Source organism: Martes martes (genome assembly GCF_963455335.1).
Source record: "Martes martes genome assembly, chromosome: 12".
Lineage (NCBI taxonomy): Eukaryota > Metazoa > Chordata > Mammalia > Carnivora > Mustelidae > Martes > Martes martes.
Genome location: NC_137900.1, coordinates 1,590,767 through 1,603,013, shown reverse-complemented (window position 1 = coordinate 1,603,013; position 12,247 = coordinate 1,590,767). Strand labels below are relative to the sequence as shown.

General features: G+C 55.3%; 1 protein-coding gene across 1 annotated transcript in view; it reads left to right on the top strand.

Moving 5' to 3' along the window:
- SYK (spleen associated tyrosine kinase) overlaps window positions 1-12,247 on the top strand; it is a 69,538-nt gene that overhangs the window by 38,701 nt on the left and 18,590 nt on the right. Inside the window, exons 4-7 of the mRNA XM_080819500.1 lie at window positions 3,583-3,721; window positions 5,662-5,743; window positions 6,086-6,135; window positions 7,541-7,609. Coding sequence (XP_080675626.1) covers window positions 3,583-3,721; window positions 5,662-5,743; window positions 6,086-6,135; window positions 7,541-7,609 — 340 coding nt within the window. The remainder of the gene's footprint in view (window positions 1-3,582; window positions 3,722-5,661; window positions 5,744-6,085; window positions 6,136-7,540; window positions 7,610-12,247) is intronic.

The window sequence follows — 12,247 nt, the reverse complement described above, 5'->3', positions numbered from 1 at the left end:
CTAGGAGGCCAGGGGAGGAGGGTGGACAAGGGGTTCAGGTCCTCCAGGCTGGGAATGGCAGGACGGACACTCCCCCACCTCACAGGCCAGGGGCTTCGGCATCTGTGCGGTGCAAGGCCATGAGCCCAAGACCTCCGCCCACGGTGGCCGGTGGCCGCCCTCCGACCCAGCAAAGCCACTGCGCCTTGCAGCATCGAGGCCCAGCCACGGTCCAAAGCACGGAAATCCCACCCTCCATGTTAGCAAAACCCACTGCGCTGTGAGCTTGCGGCTTCCAAGAGCCTCACGGAGAAGAAACACGGGAGGGCTTCTGTGAGCGTTCCCGAGGCTGGCTGAGCCTGGGGGCAGGAAGAAGACGGCCTCTTCCCCTCGCTGGAGGTCTGTGTGGTGGCCGTGCCGGGGTCCAGGGAGCACTCGGAGGGGCAGGAGGGGGCGGGGAGGAGGCCACCTTGGCTTCCAGAGCTGTATTCCTAGCGCATTGGATTAAAAATAGCCCCCCTCCCCGGGAGCCACCTGAAGCCAGCAGACCCTTCCCCGCGGCTGGCCGTTCGTGTCACCAGGGCTCTTGGTCTTAGCCACCTACAGAGGCCGGGCCTGTGGCTTTCCCTTCTCTGCCCTCGTTTCCTGCCAGCTGCTCGGGGGCTGGGAGGCAGCAGGCCTGCTGGTCCCAGAGCGTGCCCCCAGGAGCGGGGACAAGCTGCCCGGCTAGAGCCCCAGGAGAGAGGGGCTCTGCTCCGGGACCCGAGCCCCGGGGGCAGGGGAGAGCCGAAGGAGGGGGGCGCTTTTGCTGACGTCACTTGTCCGGAAGCCAGACGCGCTGTCTTTCCGCCTCGCATCAGATCTCCCATCCTTGTCGTGAAATCTAACACGTGCGAAGGAGGACAGCAGCCGGGGTGGAGACAGCAAACCCCCCCCCCCGCCCCCCGCAGGACGCCCGCCCCACTCACACCCCAGGACACCACTTCCTGGATGCTCGTGTCCGGCGGACCCTTTGGGTGTTTTTCTTCTGTTTTGGTTTTATCACCTAGGACGTAGGTGTTCCTCTCCAAACACACTATTTGCTTTCGCCTGCTCAGGACCCTGTGCGCATGGAATCGTGGCCTGTGTTCTCTGTCGCTGCTGTCTGTCCGTCCCGGTGTTCTGTGTTGCTGCTATCTGTCCGTCCCGGTGTTCTGTGTCGCTGCTGTCTGTCCGTCCCAGTGTTCTGTGTCGCTGCTGTCTGTCCGTCCCGGTGTTCTGTGCTGTTCCATCACACGCATGTCCCAGCATCTGTGATCCACAGGCTGTGAGCGTGGCCCCTCTGTGCGGGTTTCCGGCAGTCACAGATAAAGCTGCTGGTAAACACGCCAGCACTTTGCGGGTGCAGAGGACGTAAGCGTGTGTGTCTTACAACACACAGAAACAGATGTAGACAGAGTGTGCATTTCTGCCTCACCATGATCAAAGCTGTGTGCTCTCCCCCAGAGAATTCCAGATGGTCTCCCGAAATGGTCCGACTCACACTCTCGGCCCAGCACAGAGGGACCCGTCGCCCGGCCGCCCGACGGTACTAGCGGCCTTTGGAATTTTTGCTGGTGTGGAGGGTGTACGAAGGTGTCCCACTGTGGTCTTACTTGGCCCTTTCTCAGCTTTCTGAGGAGCTCACGGCACGAGCTCGCGGGGCCGCCTGCAGTCCTCGGTCTCAGTTTTAACGAGAAAAGGTCTATGGGGACTAAAGCAAGGTGAAGGGGGGTGGGTTAGGCAGGAATTCAGAAAACCAGAGTTTGGATCCCTTTTCCTTATTTCCAGGACCCTGAGGTCAAAGAGGGGAAAGGCTGTAAATCATGGAAAATGACCCTTTGGAACAGCCCATGGATAACATTCTCTTGCCGTCAAAATTCTTAATGTTCGGTCTTCGTTTTGTGTAGTTCTCTGTATCTCCGAACTACGCCTTGTGGGCAGTACTGATGCTTATGAGATAAACAAAATACGGGTAGTCCCATATTCCGCGTTATAAGACAGCTTCCTATCCAATAGGCCGAGTTCCCCTCCTCTATGAAAATAGGTTTTACCTTTTCTGGGTGGTGGTTTTTTATTTTGATGGCAAGCAGCAGGCTTTAATGGGCGGTTGGACTGTGAAGACGGGTTCACGCCTGGGGTGCTGGTGGCTTGGGTTGGGAGGAAGGAGCTGTTTGCAAGGCGCGGAAGGTTTTAGAAGCGGCCATGCTGAGGACGCCGAGGGTCTGGGCGTGTCAATCCACCGGCACCAGCTGCCGGAGCAGCGGGCTGTACAAGGAACCCATCCATCGTGCATGTCCAAGCGTGACCCCGCAAGAACTTTATTCTTATTTTAAAAGATTTTGCTTACTTATTTGTCAGAGAGAGAGAGCGTGCGCAGGCGCACAAGCAGGGGGAGCAGCAGAGCAGAGGGAGAAGCGGGCCCCCCGCTGCGCAGAGAGCCCGATGCGGGGCTCGATCCCAGGACCCTGAGATCATGACCTGAGCCGAAGGCAGAGGCCTCACCCATTGAGCCTCCGAGATGCCCCAGGAAAATTACTCTTTAAAACAGTTCCAGTCCCACAGGACCCAGCTCAGCCCTCAGTGTCAGGCGGCCTTTGGAGATGAATCCACAGCCAGGGACAGCACGGACACATCTTGGGGGTGTGACCTCTTGCCACACAGAGGACGCATCAGAAATCCCCCAAACATGGAAATTCCGTGCAGCTTGGCACTTCTGAACGTGGTGCATGGGGGCACGTGTTAAACATCTGGGCGTCTCTGTTTCCTCGGGGCCAGAAAGGCTTTCTGGAAGCCTCCTGCCTCACCGGCTCCCAGAGCTCCTGATTCCGAGGGCTTCAGTTGCTGCAGGGGAGAGTTGGGGGAGATATAAGGAGCTGCACCGGGGCAGGGGCTTGTGGCCAGGTCTTGCTTTGCAGTCCCCACCGCCTGGGTCTGCCCCCCCCAGAATCCCACAGGCCCACTCCTCCCCGTGGGGCAGCGGGCAAGCTCTCAGGTCGCTAATCGTCTCTGAAGTCCTATTCACAGGGCAGGGGGTGGAGAGCCCACGGGGGCACAGAAGCAGAGCCTGGGGGTCAACACGGCCCAGGACAGGCCTGTTCTCCAGGCAATGGGAGAGTGTGAGGGGATGCAGTCGGGCCCTGGGGAGCAGGGCTGTGGTCTGTGGCCCACCTGTGGTCCGGAATTCCCTGAGTAAAGCGCTTACCAAACACCCCCACACCGCGGCCCGGCAGCCAGTGGGGCGGCAGCGGCTGGGACTGTGACCTCGGGGAAGAGAGGTGAGTGCAGAGATTGTCCCTGTGCTGTGGGTCCCCTGTGCCGGTGGCCTGACCGTGCGGCCGCTCCGGGTGAGCTGAGCCCGGGCTCCCCCGCTGTCCACGCAGGGGTCCCCCCGGGCCGCAGCTGTGGCCCACCCGCCACACAGCATTTCCTCGTCATGAGCTGCCGGGGTCACCAAGCTGCTGGGGTCACCGAGCTGCCAGTTGGGCCTATCAGGACGCAGGGGCCAAGCCCCAGCGCCCGTGTCAGGAAGGCTGCTGCTGCCCACGGAGGTGTGAGCATGACGCATGGTGTCCTGTCTTGCAGGATCAGGGACAGGAACGACAACGGGTCATACGCCCTGTGTGTGCTGCATGAGGGGAAAGTGCTTCACTACCGGATCGACAAGGACAAGACGGGCAAGCTCTCCATCCCCGACGGGAAGAAGTTCGACACACTCTGGCAGGTAGGGGCCGTCCGCGTGGAGGAGAAAGCCCACCCAGGTCCCTGCCTGATGCCTGCCCCAGCAGGGCCCCTTTCAGCCCTCAGGTACCCTGAAGCCAGCCCCAGGCAGGGACAGGAACAGGGTGGGACGGCAGGGGCCCGAGGTTCCAGAAGGTCCGGGGCCGCTCAGCTGTCCGCACCCCGGAGGTGTCTGGGGACAGCAGCACTGGCAGGTGCACAGACGGCCCTGCATGAGGGCGGGGAGCACTTCTGTCTACCTTCCAAACTGAGCACTAAGGGTCCGGTGCCTCGGCCGCTGCGGAAGGAATCCCCGCGAAATTAAGGCAGCGTAGAACCGGGTCAGCGCTCGCTGCGCGTGCTCAGGATGTCTCCAGCTCTGGCCTGAAAACGGTTTATTCTTGACCCTACTGTCAGGAACCTCCCCAAGTGGCGCCTAATTTGGGAGGCACGTAGGGGATGAGGGGCAGGGAACAGATGCCGTCACACTCCCCCGCAGGCCGAGGTGGGCACACGCCGCTCACCTTCACGTGCATCGCAGTCACATGTGGCCGTGGCCGGGGCCGTGCTGTGTGCACCCTCTCGGCCAAGCACCTTTAAACAGCTGGGCCCAGCAGGACCGGTTCCCCGTTCCCTATCGCTGCGCTCGGTGGAATGCCTGATCTGGAGGAGTCCGTGAACCCCGAGCCCAGCCTGGCCGCCAGTCAATTTTTGTGTAGTTCTTGAAGAAGTGGTTTTTTTTTCCACCCACTTTGAAGGATCCTTAAAAAAAAAAAAAGCAAAGGATTGTGCTACAGGATGTGCAAGCCTGAAATATTGCCATCCGGCCTCTTCTAGAATGTTTGCTCACCCCTGACCAAGAGAGAATCCTGACAGGTATGCCCACCTCCGGGCATCCTCGTCCAACACATTGTCAGGAACCACCAGATATTGGAGTGACACTGGAGAGCTGGGCGGGATGCCTCCCTGCCTTAGGGGCCCCGGTCCCCCAGCCCGAGAGCATGCTCTTGCGTTCACCAGACCAGGTGGAGCTCCCGCATCAAGTGTGTTAGGGCTCGTCACACCTCAGCGTCTGCTTGGCGGGTTCATCTCACCACAATAAAAGACAACTTAAGACAACGGCTGCTGAAAGGATAAAATAGATTCATTCAGGGGGGCCTGCTGGCTCAGTACGTAGAGCGCACGACTCTTGATCTCAGGGTCTACTTGCTGTTCATTAATTTTCTAATGGGCCAATTGGACACCATGAGTCACAATTTTCTGAGAGCCATTAGCCAAGGATGGCCGCATTCTGTCCACAGGCCTCCTTTCCTCCTTCCCCCTTGTCCCAGCTCTGCTGTCTTCCCCCCAGAAGTCTTGGGCTCAATGACTTGGTCCCTCCAAAGCCGTTGCCCACAACCCTCCTAGAGCAGTAGTTGATAATAATAGCATATTGTGATTCCTTGACCTGCCCCTCCTTCGAGAGAGGAAGTGCCTCAGGTAGGGAATGTGTCTTGTTCCCCTTACTCTGCCTTCAGTCCCGTCCTGGGGCCCAGGCTGTTTGTTGAATGACTGTATGAAGGAATAAGTGTTGACATGCTGAATTTGTTTTTATAACATTACGTAGGTGTGAGAGAAATAAACAAATAAATGGAACTTGGTACCAAAAACGGAAGGGAAGCGGGGGTGGGGGGGGTGGATGGAGGGAGGGGCGGGTGGAGGGAGAGGTGGGTGGAGGGTGCTGCAGTCCAGAGGGAAGGTGGTGTGTGGACTCCTGTCCAGGATGGGAGTGTTCTGAGGGGAGGCATGAGGACGGACCAGGACGACCTCCCGAGGAAGCACATTTCGTTGTCCAGGGCTGTCCTCCAGTCGCATTTCAGGGATGCAGGGGGCGTCGGCTGTTCCAGGAAGGATTTCCCCATCTCCTGCCTCTGGTGTTTACGGCTCTGTCCTCCTCCCTTTCAGCTGGTGGAGCATTACTCTTACAAGCCGGATGGACTCCTGAGAGTTCTTACAGTTCCGTGCCAGAAGATCGGCGGGCAGACAGGTGAGTCCCTGACCGTGGAGCCCCGGTCCCTACGGGCTCGACAGCGACCAGGCTGGCTTCACAGTCGGCCCGTCCCCGATCACGGTGGGGAGAGGGCTTCTTCTTTCCGGTTGGTAACAGAAGAAGTCGGGTCACTCCAGCGAATCACACGTAGCCGATAGCTTTCACTGGACAAAGCGGGTTGGTCCTACTTCGTGGGTGAGGATGCCGAGTGAAGGAGGAGACACTGCTTCTGGGCCAGGCTAGCTGGTGGTCAGGCCGAGTGCTCTCCCCCCAAGGGGGAGGAGGGAGTTGCTGGGTGTCAGGGACGTAGCCGTAACTGCCCACGCACTTTCCACCCAGGAAACATCAACTTCGGAGCCCGCGCGCCCCTCCCGGGAGCCCATCCTGCCGTAAGTTACAAGAGGGGGCCCGCGGGGGAGCGGCTGGATGCTGGCGCCAGGAGAGGCGTGGGTTAGCCTGCGGGTTTAGCCGTGACTGTTCCTGCCACATTTCATAACCTGGGGCTGGGGTTGTCAGCTGGACTTGGCCGACTTCTAGTTCTGGGCCGGCCAGGTTCATTTCTTCGTGGGTTAGACCAGGACGCCCGTGTTAAATCGGAAATACGCCTCCTGGCGCCTTTGGGAAATGAGGGGCAGGGTGCTGGAGACCGTGCACACGGTCTGCCGCCCAAGACGTCTCACGGAGCTCGTCCGCCCGGCTCTTTTGGTGAGATCATCGTTAACAGAGGCCTCGACCTTTCCTGAGAGCTGGTTTGGCAGTAGCTTAGTGGAGGCTTGGGTGGGGACGGGATGTTCAGCAGCATCAGCTGAGAGACGCCTCTAGAAAGGCCAGAACGCACCTCTCCGTCCACATCCTAGGAGGTGAGTGTGACCAGGACCCGCACCTCCACGTGGGCTTGCCCAGCACACGCCCCTGCGGGGAGAATCCCGCCTCCCTGCTCACTCCCAACTCTTCCAAGCTGACACACAGGTTTAAACCCAGAGGAGGAATCGGGTCCTGCTCCTTTTCGGGGATCTCGGTGTGGACCTTCGGTGTCCTTTAATACCATCTCTAAAGCATAAAACTCCCCTCCCGTGAGCTGGGTGCGTCACGTCCCCGTTTCTGCCTGTTAATCCTTAAAAAACCACCGGCAGAAAGCGGAACGTCCGTCCCGCCCACAGTAAGGATGGTTGACCGCCCCCGGGCCGCACCCACATAGAAGCAGCGAGGCTCTCGGGGGCAGCCCCTGTCCCCAGATTGGCAAGGAGGGATGGAATTTGCTAAAATACCGGACAACTTCAGCACCAGCGCCTAAAATGGAGCCCCTGCGCGGCGCCATGCATCACCCCCAGTAGCTCCAGGAAGTTAGATATCTTGGAAAATCTTTTATCGACTGCGTGTCAACGCAGACAGGAAAAATGCACCTGCCCTACGTATCCAAGTCAAGGAATTCCCACAAACCACAGCACCAGCCCCCAGGGATGTAATAACACAATTGGGGACTTACTTCTGGTTTCTTTAGAATGATCTGTCTCATTCGAGATTTAGTATCTATAGGAGACGGGGCTGCTGAGCGGGACAGCCCTGATTCTAGAGCTTCCCATGGGAAATATTAACCAAGATATTTTTCCAGATCCTTCCACTCAGGGGGCGGGCTTTCCCCGAAACCTCCCCCAGGACCAGGTGCGGCTGGCAGCATCCCTGCGGGGCATGGCGGGGGTTGGTGGTGTGGACACAAAGCCGGACGGAATAGCATGTCATGTGTTTGCTTTTCTGAAACATTGACTCTCCCCTCTTTGCCGTTATGGTTTCTAGACGTGGTCGGCGGGTGGAATAATTTCCAGAATCAAATCGTACTCCTTCCCCAAGCCCGGCCACAGAAAGGTGCTGACGTGTCCCCCGCTTGCTACCCCCCGACGGGGCGGGACGGAGCCGTGCGCTCCAGGCCCGCTGCCCTCCGTGTGCGCTGCGCCCCCCGTCCCGCTGCTGTGCTCTCCCGCCTGCCGTGTGTGGGTCCCAGCCCCTGCCGCCCCGTGTGCCCCTGCGAGCGTGCCCTCCCCGCTCCGTGTGCGCTTGAACGTCCCGTGGTCGGCACGGGAGGGGAAGCCTCGTGTCCAGAACCTCCTCCGAGCAAGCCGAGGGATCTGTTGCCGAGATCGCGAGCTGCAGAGCACGGTGGTCGATTGTGTCAAGTATGTGCTGATGGAAGAAGGGGGGCCGGGGTTTGTGGGGGCCGGACAGGGAGCGTCTCGGGCTGTTTACGGCGTGGCTCCCCAGGGCCACGACACCTGCATCGAGGCTGTTGAACACATAGAAAGTCAAGCCTGGAATTCAATGGTTCGAAGTGCCTGTTCCTTCACGAGGCAGCTCCGTCCGACCTGGGGTGCATTTTTGGTGTGTGGTTGCGTGATTGAATTGCGAGGGAAAAAGCGAAGTTTTTTTTTTTTTAATAATTTTTATTTATAATGAATCATCTCCACATGTGTGGGTGTATGACTTATTTTTATCTCCTTTGTATTTTTTCACTGGTGGTAGAAAGTTGATTCTTTTGTTATTAATTCTTTCCATTTTCTTACCAATTGGTTTTTATTTTCTAACATTTCAACCATGCAGGTGGGTATCAACTCATGATGCAAGTTGCTGAAAGTACTTGCTAGAAACAATGGAAATAAAAAAGCGTAAAATCTGAGGTTTTGTTTAGGGAGAATTTTCCAAGTGGGCAGTCAGACTCCAGGTGCTCCCAGTCCTACTGACAATAGATCAGAGAAGAGAGTTGCGTGGGATGGTCGAGGAACAAGTTCTCTGATAAACGGAATGGAGTGGCTGTCTGTCTGAACGTCGCGTTGCCAGGCGCTGTGGACCAGCCCACAGAACCTCAGCTAGGATGTGGCAGTGTTTTGTGGGATCCGCGGTCAGGGCTGCCCGTACCAGGGCAGGTGTGTTAGGAGACGGTGACCAGGTTGTTAAGGGGACACATTCTCTGTGTCCGGCGCCCCTTTGTCCCACCTCTTGGTGTTGGCCAGAAGCCACGAGACCCAGCAGGTGACTGAGTCTGTGGCGTGGAAAAGGTCAGCATCCACCAATGCGGAACCCTCCGTCCAGCTATCCCCTTTCCGGCCCACATGGCCTGGGACCCCCTCTGGGCATGCGTCCCTTCTCTCGGGAGAGGGCTCCGCAGGGACCACCGGGACGGCATCGCATGGGCCCACAGCCCAGCAGGAAGTAGCCACAGTGATACAAAGCATCTTCTGATTCAGGCTGCTTTCCAAGCCAGAGTCCTCTTTTTGAGGCCGTGATCACAGACTGAGCTCCAGCTAGTGACCGCGCTGCCACGGTTTGGCGGTCAGACACGGGATGCAAGAGCTTTTGGCCAAACATGGCATTGACAGCCCTTCATGGAATGGCTCAGGGCGGGACACGTGGCCTCCACGGTGCCGGGAACCCCTTACTCGCCGGCTCCCGTGGCCTCCTCACGCCCCGGGCCTGCATGGCAACGGTGGAGGAAGCCCCGCGGATGGGGCCACGCCACGGGTTGCCGCTGCGCGTTCATTCGTTATTCCCTTTATGATGTGCCAACACACAGCCCCCCGCCCACGTACGGGCCCAGAGACGGGGGGGGGGGTCTCACTGTGCACGGACCACATGCCATGTGTGGCTTAGTTCTGTGGCTCTCAGTGCAGCGTTCCGGGATCCTTTGAGGAAGTGTGACCACTTAGAGATTAGTGTGTAAAACACACACACACTTATCTAAGTACATGTATGCCACACGTACATGTTTAGAAACACACACACCTTTACATGCGTGTACCCACACACACGTACAGGTGTAGCACAAGGACTGGACTTACACAGTGAGAGGGGCTGACTAGGCAAATCCCATATCTGCAGGGCAGACCATCAGGAAAAAGGGTTCTCGACTGACTGAGCCAGGCCCACCCAGCATAATCTCACGAATTTAAGTCAGCTAATTAGGGATTTCAGTTATATCTACAGAATCCCTCCACAGCGGAAGCAAAATGACACTTTGATCTGATCACGGAGGACTGGAGCTCAGACTAGCCACGCAGACCCATCAAAAAGTCAGGAAACAGTAACCCAGCCTGGTGAGGAGATGAGACTCACAGCTAAGTAGGTTGAAGCCAGTTTGTTTCACTTGCAGCAACGAAGGAAATACCCAGAAAAGGTGCAGTATGTCTTTGCAGCAAAGGAGAGCATGTTCCTGTATCTTACACTATAGAGCATGTTTCTGTATCTTACACTATCGAAACATCAGTAAGACCACCTAAAATATCAATAAGACCACCTGAAAATAAAGACATGTCATCAAAGGAAATAATAAACTGGGAATCCATATGGGTCATGATGATACACAGGCAAGGTTAAGATCTTTAATATATAAAGAAATTCTCTAAGTCAGTAAGTTTGAACTAGCAGGCACATGGCAAAGGACGTCAGGAGGTGGTTTGTAGTAAAGCAGATATATTACCTACTTAGAGAAACATAAACATAGAAAAAGCTGTTCTGTTTCATAATAAGAGAAATGCAAGTGAAAACTAGGTGCTCTGTTAAGTTCACCTGTGAAATGGACCCACGTAAAAACCGACAGGATGTGCAGCGAGGGTGTGGTGAGTCAGCCCTCCCACACTTGGCCGGAGAAGTGCAGATGGTGAGGACTTGGAAGAAGGCAAGTTCACCGCATCCAAAATAAAACCACATGCGGCTTCTTACTTGCGATTTTGTTTCTAGGTATGTATTATTCTTCCCTCTAGGTGTAACTATGTGTCCATGAAAGTGTTTATTCCAGCACAGTGTAACTGACAAAGTCTGGAAACAAACTAGGAGTCTGGCCTTGGGAAATAAACCGGTTACAATAAAAGACATAGGGTGAGAGGCAGCTGAGGTCTAGAATTACTTCCAAAATCCAGTGTAGAGTATAAACAAGGGATATGTGCTGATAGAATGTAAAATATTCTGGAAGAAATACAGAAACACAGCAGTGGATGTGGTTATTGTGGGAGCACAAAATAGGGGTGTCAAGGAGACACGTTCCACCTAAACCCCGTTGTGCCTTTGTAAATTCATACCTCTTGAATTTAATCCATTTTTTTAAAAAGAGAATTAAATGTTAGAAAGTAATGCATCTGATAAAGACTGTGAAAATACCTTTCTGGCAAAAAAAAAAAAAAGGCTCTTGCCTATTTAAATTTATAACAACTTGGATATAGGCATTGAATTTTCATAGATGCCAAAAATATCAATAAAGAAGGATTGTGTGATTTAAGTTATGGATTAAATGTTTTTTAATTGCTCATCAGAAATATTTCTAGAAGAGCTGGTGTTTATGTTTTCGCAAATAGAGGAGGAATTTTCTATTAATTAGGCAGTCATGGGAAAGGACTTAAAGGACTTATGTCAGATATCCCATCTGTTTAGATAAGGTGCACATGACTTTCTTGAGTTTGTTAATTTGATCAGTATACAGTTTTTTTTTTTTAATAATTCTGGCCCAAAAGGACATGTCAGAACTTGAATTAATTCAGGCGTGTGGGTAGTTACTGAAAAGTATGCTTTGACTTGAAGAGGACTGTTAATTAGATATTAGAGATTCCATAATAAAAACTTAAGAACAGGTCTAATTTAAATTTTTTCCTTAGAGGCTGGGAATACTTTCATCGTAAAAAATGCATATGAAGTTAAGTAAGTACAAACGTAGATATGATTCATCCTCCTCCCTGTCCTCCATAATAAAAACTCAAGGGACGGGTTTGTTTTAAAGTTTCCTTCGATATTAGGGACACTTGGCCGTTAAAAATATAAAGATGAAATTAACTGACGAGCGTCGGTATGATTGACCCTCTCCCCTCCCCTCCAGAAAGGCTGGACGTCCTTAAAGGAATGAAGTCCTTCCCGCACCTAGAACCAAAGTATTTGTCTCGATCCTTTAGGCGGAGAAGCCCGTGCTTTGTGAACTGGCTGAGTGTGACCGCAGCGTCCTCACGGGCCACTTAGCGGCACGCTCCCTACAACACGACGCAGCTGTCGCCTGTGGCTCCGAGGTGGACGCGCGTTCAGACCCTTTGCTCGTGCTTTATTCCAGCACCCGCCCTGGTGACTGGATCCCCGGAAGGCTTCCGTTGGAATACGCAGGTCGCTAGGGTTGAGCTGGAAGAGCCAAACAGGGAAACGGCTGTGAAGTACCCCCGGCAGGCGGTCACGGCGAGGTGCCGGGACAGACCCTGGAGAAGACGTGTTGCCCTGGGGTTATCAGGGGCCACCACGCAGCCCTCCGCTCCTGCGGTCGGGAGGATGGATGGTGGAGGTCAGGGCTTGGTTTGCGGGCACCGGAAGCAGACGTGGTCACACGGCCCGGGAGGGGCTGCCCTGGGCTGTGGGGTCTTGTTCCCCCTTGGGACCACGGCTGCTCCCAAAGAGACCGGAGCCGTGCCCGCCACAGCAGCCCGCATTCCGAAGCCTGTGGGCTTTCTTTGTCACCGTGGCGGGGACACGTCTGTGGTCCTCTTT